The 18,182-nt window shown below is 48.3% G+C and overlaps 1 protein-coding gene and 1 long non-coding RNA gene across 4 annotated transcripts in view; one reads left to right on the top strand and one right to left on the bottom strand.

Moving 5' to 3' along the window:
- The window catches only part of KDM5B (lysine demethylase 5B), a 197,397-nt gene extending 191,316 nt beyond the window's left edge, over positions 1-6,081 (top strand). For all 3 annotated transcript variants that reach the window (XM_045012370.1, XM_045012369.1, XM_045012371.1), the window contains 3 exons: positions 708-862; positions 1,393-1,719; positions 5,214-6,081. In XM_045012370.1, coding sequence (XP_044868305.1) covers positions 708-862; positions 1,393-1,719; positions 5,214-5,345 — 614 coding nt within the window. In that variant the 3' untranslated portion in view covers positions 5,346-6,081. The remainder of the gene's footprint in view (positions 1-707; positions 863-1,392; positions 1,720-5,213) is intronic.
- Positions 1-18,182, bottom strand: part of LOC123367971 — an 84,460-nt gene that overhangs the window by 61,266 nt on the left and 5,012 nt on the right. The gene's annotated exons all lie outside the window — the stretch shown is intronic.

The raw sequence follows: 18,182 nt of genomic DNA, 5'->3' as shown, positions 1-18,182 counted from the left end.
CCCTTGTTCTATGTCAGTGTCAGGTTCAGCCTCACTGCCAAGTCCCTGTCCCTGGGGGCCAGGGGAGGCTGCAGGGTATTCTCCCACCTCCATGCAGCTAGTGGCCTGTGCTCCCCACTGCCATGGTGGCTCTTCGATGTTTGTTTGTTGTTTAAAAAAAATCATAATTTTAAAATATTATGCACAGAATTTGATGCAGAATTCTCTCAGGAATATGGGGCACTGTACAGCTGTGATGGCGGGACTGTGAAGTGGGTGCTGGACAGTAGGGGAGCTGGGCAGGGGGTATGGTGTGCCGGGTGCTGTGCAGTTGTGGTGGGAGGTCACCGGGAGCGGTATCTAGGCAGGGGGTGCTGGGCATAGGGATCTGTGGGGAAAGTCTCTGGGTGAGGGGCACACTGGCAGAACAGGCCTGGGCGGGCCAGTGTGCGTCTAGCAGTTTTGGGTTTGTAAACAGTGCCCTTGTGCTGGGCTGAGTGGGGCCACTACCGCCGCACTGCACCTCATTGCCGCCAACCGGCCCCTCGCTCTGTGGATCACCCCCCATCACATGCCCTATTTCCCCAATGGGGGCCCGCAAATATGTTTGGCGCTGGACCCACAAAAAGTTAATCCGGCCCTGACTATTGGGAAAGAATTTTCTAAATCTCTGTATTTATCACAAGCCTTGACATTAGAAAATTAAAATGTTTGTTTTGTTGTTGTAGCCATTAGCGCAGAGCTGGATGAGCTGCTGATGGAAGCCCATTTGCTACAGGTTTCACTCCCTGAAATACAAGAGCTCTACCAGATCTTATTCACAAAGCAGAGCCCTGTTCTGCAAACAGAACAGAGGTCAGCAATAGGACCAACAAGTGAAAAGGCAGGTATCTGACAACACCACAGATCCCTCTGTTTGGGGCCCTTCCCAAGCAGAGAGGTTCTGGCTGGACTCCGTAAACTTCAAAAGTGTGTGTGTGTCTTCAGGAGGGGTTGGGAACTCTCTCTGCAGGTTTCTCTGTCTGTGAATATAATTTGTGTTGCATTCCTGCATCCTGAAACTGCATTTACTGGTCATTTGTATGACTTAATTATGGCCATTCTGATTCTAATAGTAACCAGATACTAATGAATCCAGTGGGGAAGAGGAGGCTTTTCCTTGGAAACTGGAAACTTGTAAAGCTGCTTTGGAGGAGAGGAAAAAAGGAGGGAGTCACTCACTCATTCCAACTCTTGCTTTGACCCAATGTTCAGCCCTTAAGAATAGCTGCAGGGTGAGTGTGTTTAGTGTGCCATAGAGGGCAGCCCTCCTTTCAGTGTAGTGATGGATGGGTGATATGTTGGAGGAGAAGATAGATCACTGAATAACAGATTAGAGTCCTTAGGGTTTTGCTTCAATATCCTTCCCACTAGAACGAGTGCTGCCGGGGGAAGAGAGATGGAGTTGGTTCTGTGGAGAGAAAATTAAAGAGGCGCTTTGAAAGAGAGGGCTTCTGTGATGAGAAGAGAGCAAGAGTAAAAAAACTGAGAACACCCAAAAAGAAGAAATTGAAACTGAATCCCTCCAAGGATCTCAGCAATAGCAAACTGGAGAGAGAGCGAGAACGGCTCTTTGAGGTGCAGCGCTCCAGTGAAAGCCACTTGCTTCCCTTGGATATGTCGTTCTCTGAGCAGGAGGACTCGGAGGATGAAGATGCAATCTGCCCTGCGGTGAACTGCCTGCAGCCTGAAGGAGATGAGGTCAGTGAATGGGAAGCCTGCTGTGGGGCACTGAATGCAGGGAGCAGGTGATATCGGAACTGATCCCTAATCCTTTTGTTAGGCCAACATTATTGACAAAGAGAGTGAGAGCTATTTCAGACACTGGGCACCTGGAAAACCTGAGGAGCTCATCCTTGCCTTTAGTCTCTTCCCTACAGGCACTTTTCTTTGAGTACCTGGCAACTATTGGAACTACTTAGAGTTGAATCACATTTTCATAGGAACTTCTCCCAGTGTCTCCAATAACTCACTTTTCAGGTAGACAGAAGTAGCTCTAAAAGGTCCATTTGGCAGCTGGCTGCTGCTTGCTGCATCTCCTGTTAAGCTTGGAGGGAGGTCCTTACAATTCCAGATTTCTTACAATCTTGCTGTGTTTTTTTGATAGAAAAGCTACTACTGTTTCTCCTTAAAGGCTGCTTGAAAGGCTGTTTTTAAAAATCTTAGGTTGTGTCTACACACACAGTTCCCACGAGCTAAATCAGTTTCTCAATTGAAATATCAAAATCAAACACAAGCCCCTTTGTGTAGACATTCCTAAATCAATTTAAGAATGTTTGATGCCAATTTAATGTAGTTTGGCTTGTCACCAAATAAATTGAGATTAGTCACGTTATGGTGCAGCTGACCTGCCCATTGTCAGGCTGGGCCCATGCCTCACTTTCCCCACTGGCTGGATGGTTCTAGCTGAGCCAAAAAAAAATCCCCTTTCCAGGGTAGACAGAATCCAAAAAGGCAAACCATACTAAATTCCTTGGGTACTGCCCCCTCAGTCTTGGAGCACCTTCATTTTCTCAGGGATTCTCCCCTCTTAATGCAAAGGTCTCAAATGGGCCTTTTAAGGTTTCTTTAATAGGCTTCTTCCTTTAGCACTTCCCCTTGCAATGATCACACCTGCCCATCCTTCATCTCCTCCGTGGCAGAGAGAAACTCGACAAGTCCTATCATATCCCTGATCCTCCCCCAGACTGAGGAAAACAAGTCTTTTTATATCCAACATGCTTTAGCATCTAAGGGTTACTGGGCTACAAGTTCCAGAAGTTCTTTGTTGTTGAGAGAAGTCCTGTCTCAGGAGTAAGCTGAACTCTGTGAAAGGTATAAGCTCTGTGATACCACTAGTAAACCAATTTGTGTGCCCACACAAAGGTGGTTGCTCTAATTTAACTGAATCAGTTTATAACCCAGTTTAGTTTAATTTGTGTGATTTCTGAGAATGGCTAAGGCAGCAGTTCTCAACCCGTGGCCAAATTAGCACATAGCTGCAGCCCAGGTGTGTGCTAAAAAAATTTGAGATTTGCTGCCCTGGTCTGATAGGGGGTGGGGCTGGCTGAAGGAGACGCAACATCTTGCAGCCGGGCTCCTGAGTGGGTCTCTGGGCAGGTTTGGGGAAGGAGGGGCCCCTTGGCTGTGAGGGAGTGGGCGGTGCTGGGAACCAGGGGTTTCATAGAATATCAGGGTTGGAAGGGACCTCAGGAGGTTATCTAGTCTAACCCCCTGCTCAAAGCAGGACCAATCCTCAGACAGATTTTTGCCCCAGATCCCTAAATGGCCCCTCAAGGATTGAACTCACAACCTTGGGTTTAGCAGGCCAATGCTCAAACCACTGAGCTATTCCTCGCCCCCCATTTTGTAGGGTGCCAGGTTTTAGCTGCCTGGGGCTCAACTCCTGGCCCAGCACAGGGGTCCTGGCTACCTGGCCACTCGGGGTGGGGGTCCAGAGGCCAGCTACCTGGGCCCATACAGTGGAGTCCCAGGGTCCAGCTGCCTAGTCTCACACAGCAGGGTCTGGATCCCCCACCTAGGGCACCTGTCCTGGCCCACTCTGTGGAGGGGGCTCTGAGCAGGGGGGCGTGCTGGGCATAGGGAACTGTAGAGGGTTTGGTGTGGGGGGGGGGAGGTGCTGTGATTCTCAAGCTGTGGCCCACATAAGACGTTGTGGGCCACATTTGTGGCCCACAGTAATAAACCACTGGGGTAAGGCCTTAGTGATGCAGTAAGAATAATGCATGGAGCTCAGCCATTGCTTCTCCCTACACCTGTAACAGGTAACATGGAATGAGGGTTTTTTTCAAACAGAAATTTTCATGATGAGGTCACAGGGTGGAGCTAACAACTTCTTGGCCTATATCCTTCTGGGTTTCAAATTAATGCTGTTCTTATTAGAAGGACACAGTAGATTTAAAACTTATATTGCTTTATGTATATTTGTTCTCAGCTCTTGTTAAGTTACAACATCAGCTTCTGAAAGTAACAGTGATTTAGACAGAGAACGCCTTCTGTTCTTCTGGTAATTTTGGGCCAGATTTTAAAGGTGTTTAAGGGCCTAAAGATGCAAATAAGTACCTAGTGGGATTTTCAAAATCATCTAGTGCCTAACTCCCTACATGATGACATCCCTGTCCATTGCTTTTCTGGAGGAGTGCACACACTTTCTCAGCCACTCTTGGAGTATCATCAGTACAGCTTCCACACAGAGCTTGGGAACTAAGATGGTCCCTCTTCCCTACCTGGAACTGTTCCCAAAGTCAGAGAGGAGAGCTAAGCAGTCACCATCCTTTCAGACTCCAGCACCAAACCTGGCAGGAGAGTGGAGGAGATGCCAGGAGAGTGTCTGCATTGAGCCAGAGTGATGCAGTGAAGGGATGGCAGGGGGTGCAAGCAAGCTGTGTCTCCATCAGTGCCCCTGAGATACAGGTATACGAAGGCTTCATGGCTTGGGCAGACAGGAGCAATGGGAGATTCCCTCTCACCCCTGCATAGCCAAACATAATGAGAGGCAAAGCTGGAGGGTGGAGGCTTCACACAGGCCTCCCTCACTGGGCTGGGAATGACTGGAAGGAGGGAGCTCTGCATAGACCTGGGGAGAGATGTGGACATGTGGAGCTATCCTTGAATTTAGCAGCAAAGAGCATTCCACCCTTCACTGCCTGTACAGAAGGCTGGGAGAGCACCAGAATCCCAAGAGAAAATCTTACGGCATTAGAGATTGTTGCCCTCATGTTCACTGAGCATAGAGAGACACTCCCCTATGCAGTAGACAGCACCATGTGTCAGCAGGTAATTGATGTGTCCAGTCTCAGGATTGTACATGCACAGCAGGGGCTGAGTTGTATATTCATGCCCCCTTGGTGTCTGTGTTAGCTCCCCTGCTGTTTGTGAGGGTTGCGCACAGTGACGAGAGAAAAACTTTAAAAAAAAAAAACCCAATTCAAGCCCCCTCCTCAGGGTTTTAAACTGTGTGCGAGTGGTAGGGAGGACACTGCTCTTGACCAAACCGCTTTAGTTACATTTGTGAAACTGACCACAGTGCAAGCTGACTGTGCCCCTAGCAGTCACTAAGCCAATCCCTCAGGGTAGGATGTTGGCTGGTTCAAATAGGTAGATTGCTAAGAGCTTGAAGATAACTTACCACAGAAGGTTTGCACTTTATCTGCTGCCTTTCTCTGAACACTAATCTGTCTGCTCTTTGCAATTAGGTGGATTGGGTCCAGTGTGATGGCAGTTGCAATCAGTGGTTCCATCAGGTATGTGTGGGCATTTCTCCTGAGATGGCAGAGAAGGAAGACTACATCTGTATCAGCTGTACTGGGAAGGACTCTGAATATTGAAAGTAAAACTCGCCAGAAGTCAGTCAGGACTCCATTAAGGAAGGTTATCAGAATTTCTCCATAAAGTCACAGGGCTGGTTTAAGAGCCAGGCTGCAAATGGTGCTACTTCTATCCTCATGGGATCATTTTTCAGAACTCAAACAATTTTTGAAACTTTTGTATTTTTTCTCTTGAGCTATTTGTGGTTGTTGAGATTTGAAATGCTCACTGTTTAGTAGGGGTTTCCTCCAGTTTGGAAGGCATCTGAAACATGCACCTTTTATTGTACAGCTTTCAATTACCTCTCTCTGGGATATACCAGCATACATAATTCAACTTGGTTTAGGTGCAGAAAAACTGCACCATGAATCCCAATAGATCCTCTTTTGAGGATATCCCTTGTTTACGCTGTTAACTCTTTTTGGAAACTTTAGTTTTTTTCACTTTATTTTTTTTGTAGACTAGGTTTATTTATCTGAGCAATAACTTCTATGTCTGGTTGCAGTGACTGGAATTACAATTCTGAACAGCGTGTTGGTGCTTTTAGCATTGGTTGATGTACAGAAAGCAAATGTTTAGGTCCTAGTGTCACTGATGGACTAGCACGGTAGAAGACAGAAAAAGCTCTGTAAAGTAATTGCCACTGCTGTATTTTGGCTCTCTCCTTTTTTGGGGTAGCTTGTATCAAATGTTGCAGTTTCTATTGTGGAATAAACCCCTGGTTATGTTATAAAATTAAATGGTGATGTTTTTAGAGAGCTGGAAATGCAGTTTCCCTTTCCTTCATGATCGGTCTTTACATTAGTGGGCTCCACTTGCTCAAGAAAATTCCACTATTTATTTCTTTATTTTAAGGAAAATGAACTAGAAAAGCCACGGTATTTTTTTTTACCCTGTCTTCAGTGTTGGAAGAAGAAAACAAGATCAAATTATTCACACTAAATACATTTTTTAAACTATTTCAATTCAAAAGGATTTTCTACCAGATTGGATTAGATAAGGGGTCAGGAGAAAGCTGCCAGGGGGATCTCTAGCATGAGAGTTTGGGGGAGGAGCTGCTGCTGCTGTGGGGGTATGAGATACAATTGACTCATCAGAGAACTGGCATAAAGCTGAGGTGGTACAGCTCATCTCCCCCAATCACATCTAGCTGTTGTCAAAAGGAGTGGTTACCCCTAAAGCTGGGTCAGCAGAGCACTTACTTGTGATCTACTGAGAGCTGGGTGGTCACATGGTGCTGGGACTTCCTTGTTTCCAGATCCTTCCACTCATTTTAAGGCTTTTAATGGCAAAGAGCCTGGATGCCCATAAAAGCAGCTGTCAACAAGGAAGAGTCAGTCAATCTAGGGACTGCTACTATCAGGACTGCCTTCACAGGCCATAACTGCCAACGGGGGACAAAGCTGCCAGCCATCATTGGAATAAGAATGCCATGGGGAGAAAAGAACAAGATAGCCAAGCAGTGTGTGCACAGGAGCAGGCGGAGAAGAGGTGATGATGGGGGAAAAAAGCAAATGCAATTTTAGGTTGCATTAACAGAGGCATAGCATGCAAGTCACGGGAAGTGATAGTACTGCTCTATTCAGCGCTGGTTAGGCCTCAGCTGGCGTACGGTGTCCAATTTTGGTCACCAATGTATAGAAAGGATGTAGAGAAACTGGAAACGATCCAGAGGTGAGCAACAAAGGTGATCAAAGGAATGGATGCAAGCCATATCAGCAAAGGGTGAAGGAACTGGGTATGTTTTGTTTGGAAAAGAGGAGATTAAGTGGTCTTTAAATACTTGAAAGGCTGCCTGTAAGGGTCCGTGTACGGGTCCCCTTGTCAGGTGAGGGGTCGCTCTTCGCCTTCGGGGCGCCTGGGAACCAGGCCGCCCCACTACAGGAGGCTGAGTAGCAGCTCAGTCTTAAAGTCCACGCCCTAGGTCTGGGCGGGGCAATAAACAGTAGTCCTGGGCTCAGACCCTCAGGCAGGGGCTGAGTAAACACACAGCAGTTCAGGGCTCAGACCCTCAGGCAAGGGCTGAGCAAACACACAGCAGTTCAGGGGCTGAGCAAACACACAGCAGTTCAGGGGCTGAGACCCTCAGGCAGGGGCTGAGCAAACACACAGCAGTTCAGTTTGTCAAAACCCAAGCCCTAGCTCAGGGCGGGGCAGCAACAGGTACAGGGCTCAGACCCTCAGGGCTGAGCAGGAACTGGTAAGTCCAGGCTTCTAAGCCTGAACGTTGGGGGTGAGGGGGAGACTGCCACCCGTGAGGGGGGTGGCAGGGGGGACACAGGCCCACCCACTCCACTGCGTCCCAGCCCGTGGCCCTAGCAGCGGCGTGGATCCGCTGCAGTCAGTGGGGATCCTGGCTGCAACACACTGACATAGGCTCAGAGTCTGCTGCAGCCAGACTGGGGTCGGCTATCCCCGGGCCACTTCCAATCTCCCCCTCCACTGGTACCTGTGTTGTCGTGGCTTTGGCAGGGAGGTCCACCCGCATCGGCTCCTCAGGATACGGGTGCACGGGAGGGCTCGACTCCTCCTCTGGGTACCGGGCTCAGGGCAGGCTCGGCCAGTCCTCCTCAGGGTACCGGGCTCGGGGCAGGCTCAGTTCAGCAGGAGCTCGGGCACCCGCGTCTGTCCTCTCCAGCGGCCAGGGCGCAACTGAGCGTTGGGGCCAGGACTTTATACTTCCTGTCCCGCCCCTTGACTTCCGGGGGGGCGGGGACAGGTGGCGGTGACTCCGCCCACTTCGGCGGCCGTTCTGGCTCGGCCCTTTCAGGTGCAGCTGGGAGCCAGGCTGCCTCACTACACTGCCATAAAAAAAGATGGCGAGAAGCTGTCTTCTCTTGCCAGAGAGGGTAAGACAAGAGGCAATGGGTACAAACTGCAGCACAGCAGATTTAGATTAAATATCAGGAAAAACTTCCTAACTGTAAGAACAGTAGGACAATGGAATAAACTGCCTAGAGAAGTCGTGGAAGCTCCTTCATTGGTGGTTTTCAAAAAGAGGCTGGATAGCCATCTGTCTTGAGTGATTTAGACACAGCCAATCCTACATTTTGGCAGGGGATGAGACTAGACCCTTGCAGTACCTTTTAACCCTTTGGTTTTATGATTCTATTAATCAAATACTGTCCAGTAAGACAATTTTGGCCTTTTGAGCCAACCTTCCAGTAGTGTCACATTCTGAAAGGGTGTGGAAACCTGGCAATGTGACAGCTTTTAATAGTCCAAGTGATAGGAACACATTTCTAAAGGATATACAGCAATTCTCTTCCCCAGCAACAAGCACAAAAAACCAGATTCTTGCAGAAATTTTGGATAGCAGCTCGTGGAGACCACTAGAACATTTTCCTTTGCAAATATCTGGAGTTTAGTAGCACCTCTATATGGGTATGTCTCCACAGCAAATCAAAACCTGCAGCTGGCCCTTATGAGCTGACTTGGGCATGGGCTGTGTGGCTGTTTCCTGGCTGTGTAGACTTCTGGGCTCAGGCATGAACCCGGGCTTTAGGACCCTGCAGGGTGGGAGGGTCCCAGAACTCAGGCTCCAGCCCAAGCACAGAAGTATACACAGCAGGAAACAGCTGTGAAATCCGAGCCCTGCAAGCCCAAGACAGCAGGCAGAGGCTGCAGTTTTTTCTAGCCCGAAACTGACCGGTTTGGTCAAGGTCCAGTTGAGCCTGACCAGACACTCTGTGGAGTTGTATAGCACCCGGAGAAAGCCCACAAACTGGGGTCTGAAGTCAAATGCTCGCAGAGTGCTCAGGAGATACCCGTGGTCCACCCTGTCGAATGCCTTCTCCTGATCCAAGAGACAGGAGGGCAAACGACAGACCATCCCTACACCCAAGCTCCAAGAGGTCCTGGACCAGATACAGGTTATCAAATATGGTGCAGCCCAGGACGGTGTAGGTCTGGTCTGGGTGGACTACGTCTGCCAGCACGGATCCTAGCCGCAGCAAGATGGCCTTCGCTACGACTTTCTGTGCTGAGGAGCAAGACAGGATGCCAATTACATAAGTCACAGAGGTCCCCCTTCTTCGGCAATAAGGCAAGCATGGCTTGCCTGAATGAAAGAGAGAGGACCCAGCTCTGCAAGGACTCGGCCCAGATGGTGACTAGGTCTGGGCTGAGGACATCCCAGAACACATGGTAGAACTCCACGGTCAGCCCATCCATGCCCAGAGATTTATTGGTGGGCATGCGGCGGAGGGCTTCCAAGAACTGGCGGCTGGAGTGGGGGGACAGGGTTTATTTTAGCCACCTCACCACCAATTCAGCTGGGGTGGCCACCCAGTTCTCCCTCAACCTACGGCCCAAGTTGCTGGGGGTCGCTGAGGCTGTGCTGGGCCACCTGCTGCACCTCTGGGTCTGCATGGAGGGGCTAGTGGTCAATCTCGTCAACGTTTACGCCCCAACATCGGGCCTGGAGCGGCTGCATTTCTATCAGCAGGTGTCCGCCTTCCTCGGCTCCTTGGATCCTCACAAGTGCCTGGTCCTGGGCGGAGACTTTACTTTAACACTACCCTCGAGGAGTGGGACCGAGCAGTGCCCCACCGCCGCAGACGTCCTCCGGGAGATTGTCGACCATCATTCCTTGGTGGACCTCTGGCACAACCACCACCTGGATGACGTTTACCTTTGTCCGGGTGGAGGCCCATTGGTCGTGCCACTCTCAGTTGGACCGCATCTACCTGTCACGTGTCCATCTTTCACGGGCCCACTTGTCCAGCATCCGGCGGGAGCAGAAGCAGCGGTTTGGGAGAGGGCTAACAATGGAGATGGGTTTCCCCAGGGTAGAGAGGGCGGGTAACAGGGTGGCATTGGGAAGGAACGGAAGTACAGAAGTCAAGACCATGCAGATGCCCAGGTCCTCCAGCAGCTCCAGGGGGATGAACACGCCACCCCACCGCCAGGCCCTTTTCCACCCCCTCCGGGGCAGCGGCCTCTGATGCCAGGAAGACAACGAACTTTCCCTACATTTTGGAGGCTGCCACAATGGCTGTGGGTCCCACCACCCTTGTCAACATCTGCATGTAGGTTTCTGCGTGGGGCGAGATGGGCACCAGGAGGCAACGGACACCATGCTTCCTGGTCAAGGTGGGGAAGGGGCCCCGGCCCCTATAGATGGTAGCAGAGGTGGTGGTCGGGAGAGATGATGTTGCGGCAGGCAGGGGGGCTTTCGCCACCTGGGTGTACGCATTGAAGGCCAGGGGAGGGGCACCTACAGAGCTGGTGGAGGGATGCTGTGGCAGTGGGGGCAGCCTCTGCCATGGAGGGCAAGGGACGTGGCAGCAGAAGAGGTCACCCCGTTGCCCACTGCTGCCGGCGCCCCAACAGGGGTGGTAGCAGGTACTTCGCCAGCGGCAGTTGAGGTAGACGCAAGGTGGGGTGATGGGGGGAAGGTGGAGGAGGGGTGGTAGAGTCTGTCCGAGGGGTTCAACCCACCGCGTCCCCCACCATAATGAGTGGAGGTGGGGTAGGGAAAGGGGGCAACCACTCCTCCCCACTTGGCTGCAGGCAGGGGAGGAGGGCGCTGGGAGGGGAGGGCTGGATGGGGGGGTGCTATCAAGGACTTGTGGGGGTTCAGTCACAGACTCAGGATGGGAATCTGGTTCCTCTAGCTGCACTAGGGGAATGGGGGTATAACAGCATGGGGAGGTGCAGTGAAACAGGGGCAAACTTAAATGGGAGGGGGACAAGTTCATGAGAGGGGGCATGGGCGCATGAGGGGACGGGAGGGGCTAATCAGGGCTTGGGAGACCATGGCGGGGGAGGGGAACAACCAGGTTGGAGGCAGGACAGGGAGACCTAGGGGTTAGCTTCAGATCTTGGGGCGGGGCAAACAAAGCAGCAGAGGGAAACGGGCTGCAGACAAACAAACTGAAGCTAGCAAGGGGGCTGGGGTAAAGGGGAGGGACAAAAGGCAGCAAGGGGCAAAGCTGGGGTCTTGCTGCAGGGGGGAGGGGGTCAGTCCAAGGGGGTGGGGTACGTGCGCTTGCACAGAGTCAATATGGGCTGGCTGCTGCTTTTGGCCCATAAGGTGGTGAAAAGGCATGGCAAGTCAGATGAGCAGCTAAGTCCCAGAGGCAAGAGCATGAGGCAGATGGTAAACAGCCAGTGAGGGTGATGGAGGGGGCAGCGATGATGGTGGGGGTTGGAGGGGGACACATATGGACCAGGAGACAGGCTCTACACCACATCCCTTGTGTCCCCACACAAACAGTCAAGACGCCCACCACACGAGCACAGTTCAAAAGTTACTTAGTTCTTGAAGGCCCCCTCCACAGCGGTCTGCAGAGTTTCTATGCTCTCCCACACTGGTAAATGATCCTCTTTGTCCTCCTCCCTGAGGCTCCAGCAGCTGTCAGGCAGCAAATGCGGCGGCAGCAGCAGCTCCAGGTGACAGTCCGGTGGCCAGCAGGAAGGACCCCCCTCTTAGGTGGTGGTGGTGGTGGTGGTGATGGTGTATGAGCACATGGCCCTGCAGTGCCAAAGCAGCCATGTGTCAAAAGTTGTTTGCAGCATCCCAGGAAGGTGGGAGATTAGCATCTTCAAAGTTCTATTGTTCCCTCTCATAGCCCATCCAGGCTGACTGCATTTTGTCTGGTGGGCATTCCCCAGGTGTAAAGACAGTTGTAATAGGCACATAGATAATATTTCCAACTTCAGATACAAAAATGATATGCATACAAATAGAATAATCCTATCTGGAATGGATAGGAGCAACACATCTCGAAGAACAACGGTGAGTAACCGTCTTATTTCCAATGTGAAGGGCCATAATCCATTTAATGGATTATGGCCCTTCAGTCCCCCCTCTTGACCCTAGAGTTCCCTAACCTGCCAGGTCAAATATAACAATTTTAATGTTTTCAGTTTACTTCAGAGTCGCCTGTAAAGTATCAACACCATTAAGAATGTCAGGATGGACACTCCCCACATAATTTGGCAGAATAGCACCCAGATCCATCCCCAGGGGATCTCGTCACCTGAGATGGCATTGCCCATAATTATTGATTTAACCTCCACTGTCTGATTCCGTGCCTCAGAGTACTTAACACAGGCCTGGTCCATGGTCTCCCCTTTCTGAGTGTACCTCAGATAGCCTTCCCCAATATGTCTCTGGGCCTCAGCCACCAACTCCTCAATCTTCGCCTGCAGGGCCAGAAGATCCTCCTCTAGATACTTACTGCCGTAGTGCCATTCCAGATCCCATGTTAGGTTACCCATCATTGGTGGAATACGGTGGAGCCGTGTCCCATCAACAGTCAGGGCTGCCCTTCAGGGGACCGTCATGCACACAGATAGATGTGCCAAAGGGTAGGGCTTTCCATTTAATTTGATGGAGTGGTTCTTCGCAGTCACACACCAGTAGGTACCGTTCATCTGGACCAGCTGTGTGTGCACCAGTTTCTCAGTGACGGCCACCTTGAACTTAGACAGTTTTGTTAGCATATTATATGGGCATATACATAGAATTTCCTTATCAGAGTGGGTGCAACATTCACTAGGGTACAACGCTTTCCCGGATGAGCCCCCATCTGAAGGAACAGAAATGGCTGTAGAGTCAGGCACAGGAATTTATTATGCACAGCGCTGGTGGAGTATCACTTTGCTTATTAGGCTAAGAGACACTGGCCGACAATTAATTACAATAGATTACATAGGGTGCCATTGGGTGGAGAGAAACGACGGGCCTGGGATTTCCCAAGCTCCTGGATAGGTTCTAGCGGAAAGACAAGATAAGCACAATAAGCCAATGGTCTAAAAGATTACATAATGGTTCCGCCCATGGCTTAGGTTAACATGTTGCTAATACACAGATAATTTCCCTTAAACTACTCCTGTTGCAATGTGTAGGCTAAATCCTGATTTGGGGGTCCAGGGGAATAAGGTAGCAGCTCTCCTGGTTGACCAACAGGTACATTCCAGGAGATTTAAAGCAAAAAAGCAGTAACTAATATTTAAAACTGTTGTGTATTTGGTTGTCATGGTTTTTGTTGCTATGGCAACTGAGTTAGATTATTATGGGTTAGCTCAGCCAGCTTCAGCCGGCTGGGTGAGTTCTCTGAGTCTGTAAATAAAATGGTGGTTTTGTTAGCTGTCTGCTGTCTGGCCTCAAGTGATTTTTTCCTAAACTGGCTGCCCCCAAGGATATAACAAAAACAACAATTGTTTATAGTTTTACCCTTGCATTTCTATGAACTGGGAGTGGCATACATCTGAGAGGGGCAGGTGGCATTACTCATGTCAATCATGTTAGGCTTCTCCCTGAACTCTGTTCTGGCATCTGTACTAGGGAGTTAACTTTGAGGCCCTTCTCAGCACTTGGTGTGTCTATACTAGCGATAAGGACACCCAATTACAACTCACCATCTGGAGTCATGCTGACTCTGCTCATCGAGTTGAAACACACAAGGTTGTCTGTCAGCCCCAGCTTTCTCTTAGCCCTGGCGCAGGGCCAGGTAGGCAGGCAGAGCTTCAGAGTCTCAATGCGTGGATGAGACGATGGTGTAGACAGGAAGGGTTTAGATTAATTAGGAACTAAGGAAACTTTTGGGATGCGGGGAGCCTCTGCAGGAGAGATGGGCTCCACCTAAACCAAAGTGGAATCAGACTGCTGGCACTAAACATTAAAAAGGTTGTAGAGCAGTTTTTAAACTAGGAGATGGGGGAAAGCCGACTGCTGCAGAGGAGCATGTGGATTGGACAGAGACTTCTCTTAGAGGAGAGTCTATTAATAGAGATTCTCTAGGTTATAGTCAGGAACAGAGGATGGAAGAGGATAATGTAAGGGCCAGATCAGACGAGAAACATTCACATAAAAAGGAATCTGACACATCAGAAAAGGGCAGACAAACAGTGACAAGTTTTTAAAGTGCTTGTACACAAATGCTAAATAATAAGATGGGTGAACTAGAGTGCCTCATGATAAAGGAGGATATTGATAGAATAGGCATCACAGAAACCTGGCGGACTGAGGACAATCAATGGGACACAATCATTCCAGGGTACAAAATATATCAGAAGGACAAAACAGGTCATGCAGGAGTGGGGGGACTGGCACTATATGTGAAAGAAAATGTAGAATCAAATGAAGTAATCTTAAGTGAATCCACATGTTCCACAGAATCTCTATGAATAGTAATTTCATGCTCTAATAAGAATATAACATTAAGGATCTATTATCGAGCACCTGACCAGGACAGTGATAGTGATGATGAAATGCTAAGGGAAATTAGAGAGGCTATCAAAATTAAGAACTCAATAATAGTGGAGGATTTCAATTATCCCCATATTGACTGGGAACATGTCACCTCAGGATGAAATGCAGAGACAAAATTTCTCAATACTTCAAATGACTGCTTCTTGGAGCAGCTGGTACGGGAACCCACAAGGGGAGAGGCAACTCTAGATTTAGTCCTGAGTGGAGCGCAGGAACTGGTCTAAGAGGTAATAACAACAGGACCGCTTGGAAATAGTGACCATAATATAAAAACATTTAACATTCCTGTGATGGGAAGAACATCAACAGCCCAACACCGTGGCATTTAATTTCAAAAAGGGGAACTATGAAAAAATGAGGGGGTTAGTTAAACAGAAATTAAAAGGTACAGTGACTAAAGTGAAATCCCTGCAAGCTGCATGGGTGCTTTTTAAAGCCACCGTAATAGAGGCCCAACTTAAATGTATACCCCAAATTAAGAAACACAATAAAAAAAAACTAAAAAAGTGCCACTGTGGCTTAACAACCATGTAAAAGAAGCAGTGAGAGAGAAAAAGACTTCCTTTAAAAAGTTAAAGTCAAATCCCAGCGAGGTAAATAGAAAGGAGCATAAACACTGCCAAATTAAGTGTAAAAATGTAATAAGAAAAGCCAAAGAGGAGTTTGAAGAACGGCTAGCCAAAAACTCAAAAGGTAATAAAATGTTTTTTAAGTACATCAGAAGCATGAAGCCTGCTAAACAACCAATGGGGCCCCTTGATGATAGAGAGAAAAGGAGCGCTTAAAGACGATAAAGTCATTGCGGAGAAACTAAACAAATTCTTTGCTTCTTCGCGGCTGAGGATGTTGGAGAGATTCCCAAACCTGAGCCGGTTTTTGTAGGTGACAAATCTGAGGAACTGTCACAGATCGAAGTGTCACTAGAGGAGGTTTTAGAATTAATTGATAAACTTAACAAGTCACTGGGACCAGATGGCATCCACCCAAGAGTTCTGAAAGAACTCAAATGTGAAATTGCAGAACTATTAACTAGGGTTTGTAACCTGTCCTTTAAATCAGCTTCTGTACCCAATGACTGGAAGATAGCTAATGTAATGCCAATATTTAAAAAGGGCTCTAGAGGTGATCCCGGCAATTATAGACCGGTAAGTCTAACGTTGGTACTGGGCAAATTAATCGAAACAATAGTAAAAAATAAAATTGTCAGACATAGAAGAACATAAATTGTTTAGCAAAAGTCAACATAGTTTCTCTAAAAGGAAATCGTGTCTTACTAATCTATTAGACTTCTTTGAAGGAGTCAACAAACATGTGGACAAGGGGGAATACAGTGGACATAGTGTACTTAGATTTCCAGAAAGCCTTTGACAAGGTCCCTCACCAAAGGCTCTTACGTAAATTGTCATGGATAAGAGGAAAGATCCTTTCATGGATTGAGAACTGGTTAAAAGACAGGGAACAAAGGGTAGGAATAAATGGTAAATTTTCAGAATGGAGAGGGGTAACTTGTGGTGTTCCCCAAGAGTCGGTCCTAGGACCAATCCTATTAAACTTATCCATAAATGATCTGGAGAAAGGGGTAAAAAGTGAGGGGGCAAAGTTTGCAGATGATACTAAACTACTCAAGATAGTTAAGACCAAAGCAGACTGAAGAACTTCAAAAAGATCTCACAAAACTAAGTGATTGGGCAACAAAATGGCAAATGAAATTTAATGTGGATAAATGTAAAGTAATGCACATTGGAAAAAATAACCAACTATACATACAATATGATGGGGGCTAATTTAGCTACAACAAGTCAGGAGAAAGATCTTGGAGTCATCGTGGATAGTTCTCTGAAGATGTCCATGCAGTGTGCAGAGGCGGTCAAAAAAGCAAACAGGATGTTAGGAATCATTAAAAAGGGGACAGAGAATAAGACGGAGAATGTATTATTGCCCTTATATAAATCAATCGTATGCCCACATCTTGAATACTGCATACAGATGTGGTCGCCTCATCTCAAAAAAGATATACTGGCACTAGAAAAGGTTCAGAGAAGGGCAACTAAAATGATTAGGAGTTTGGAGAGGGTCCCATATGAGGACAGATTAAAGAGGCTAGGACATTTCAGCTTGGAAAAGAGGAGACTAAGGGGGGATATGATAAGGTATATAAAATTGAGTGATGTGGAGAAAGTAGATAAAGTTATTTACTTATTCCCATAATACAAGAACTAGAGGTCACCAAATGAAATTAATAGGCAGCAGGTTTAAAACAAATAAAAGGAAGTTCTTTTTCACACAGCGCACAGTCAACTTGTGGAACTCCTTACCTGAGGAGGTTGTGAAGGCTAGGACTATAACAGCGTTTAAATGAGAGCTGGATAAATTCATGGAGGTTAAGTCCATTAATGGCTATTAGCCACAATGGGTAAGGAATGGTGTCCCTAGCCTCTGTTTGTTTGTCAGAGGTGGAGATGGATGGCAGGAGAGAGATCATTTGATCATTACCTGTTAGGTTCACTCCCTCTGGGGCACCTGGCATTGGCCGACAGGATACTGGGCTAGATGGATCTTTGGCCTGACCCAGTATGGCTGTTCTCTTTGTTAGCTAGCCCTCACACCCCAGACCAAGCTGTGGACTCCGGGACTATATGGAAAGTTCTTAGCAGAAACTGTAGTTAAGATCTTACATTCACATTAAATGGATTATGGCCCTTCACAATGATACCTCACATGATCCATCTTGCATAAAACATCTTAATTATACCATGTTCAGATCATAATATCTCAAAGAAGAATATGGGGCATAGTGTCACAGAGGCACAGCAGTTTTCCAAATAATCTGAACATGTGTGTGGGTTTTAGACCACTTAGAAATATCAGTTATAAGAACAGCCATACAGGGTCAGAACAGTGGTCCATCTAGCCCAGTATCCTCTCTTCCAACAATGGTCAATGCCAGAGGCTTCAGAGGGAATGAACCCGAATGGGTCATTTATCAACTATCATCTACTCCCAGCTTCTGGCAGTTGTAGGCTTATGACACCCAGAGCATGTGGTTGTATCCCTGACCATCTTGGCTCCATGACCATATCTAATTATTTTTTGACCCCAGTTGTACTTTTGGCTTTCAGAACATCCCCTGGCATTGAGTTACACAGATTGACTGTGCATTGTGTGAAGTAGTGTGGGTAACCCTTGGTTCTTGTGTTACATGAAAGGATAAATAACACTTCCTTATTCACTTTATCTATACCAGTCATGATTTTGCAGCCCTCTATCCATAGGCGCTGACTCCATGGGTGCTCTGGGACTGAAGCACCCATGGAAAAAAAATAGTTGGTGCTCAGCACCCACTGGCAGCCCTGCGGATCAGCTCCTCCCTCTCCCCCACAGCCCTTCCACCCACTGGCAATCCCGCTGATCAGCTCCTCTCCCCCATCTCCGCAACATCTCCTGCCCACCAGTGATCACCTGGAAGGGGGGCGGGGGAAAGAGAGAAGAATGGGGCGGGAAGAGGCAGGGTAGAGGCTTAGTGGAAAGAGTGGAGTTGGGGGTGGGGCCTGGGGTAGAGCAGGGGTAAAGCACCCCCTGGGAACTCAGGGCCTCTGCCTCTCTCCTAAGATGAAAGGCCAAATCTTTTAAATCT

This window comes from Mauremys mutica, chromosome 4 (genome assembly GCF_020497125.1).
Source record: "Mauremys mutica isolate MM-2020 ecotype Southern chromosome 4, ASM2049712v1, whole genome shotgun sequence".
In the NCBI taxonomy this organism is placed as follows: domain Eukaryota; kingdom Metazoa; phylum Chordata; order Testudines; family Geoemydidae; genus Mauremys; species Mauremys mutica.
The sequence above is the reverse complement of the archived record's forward strand: the minus strand, read 5'-3'. Positions and strand labels throughout refer to the sequence as shown.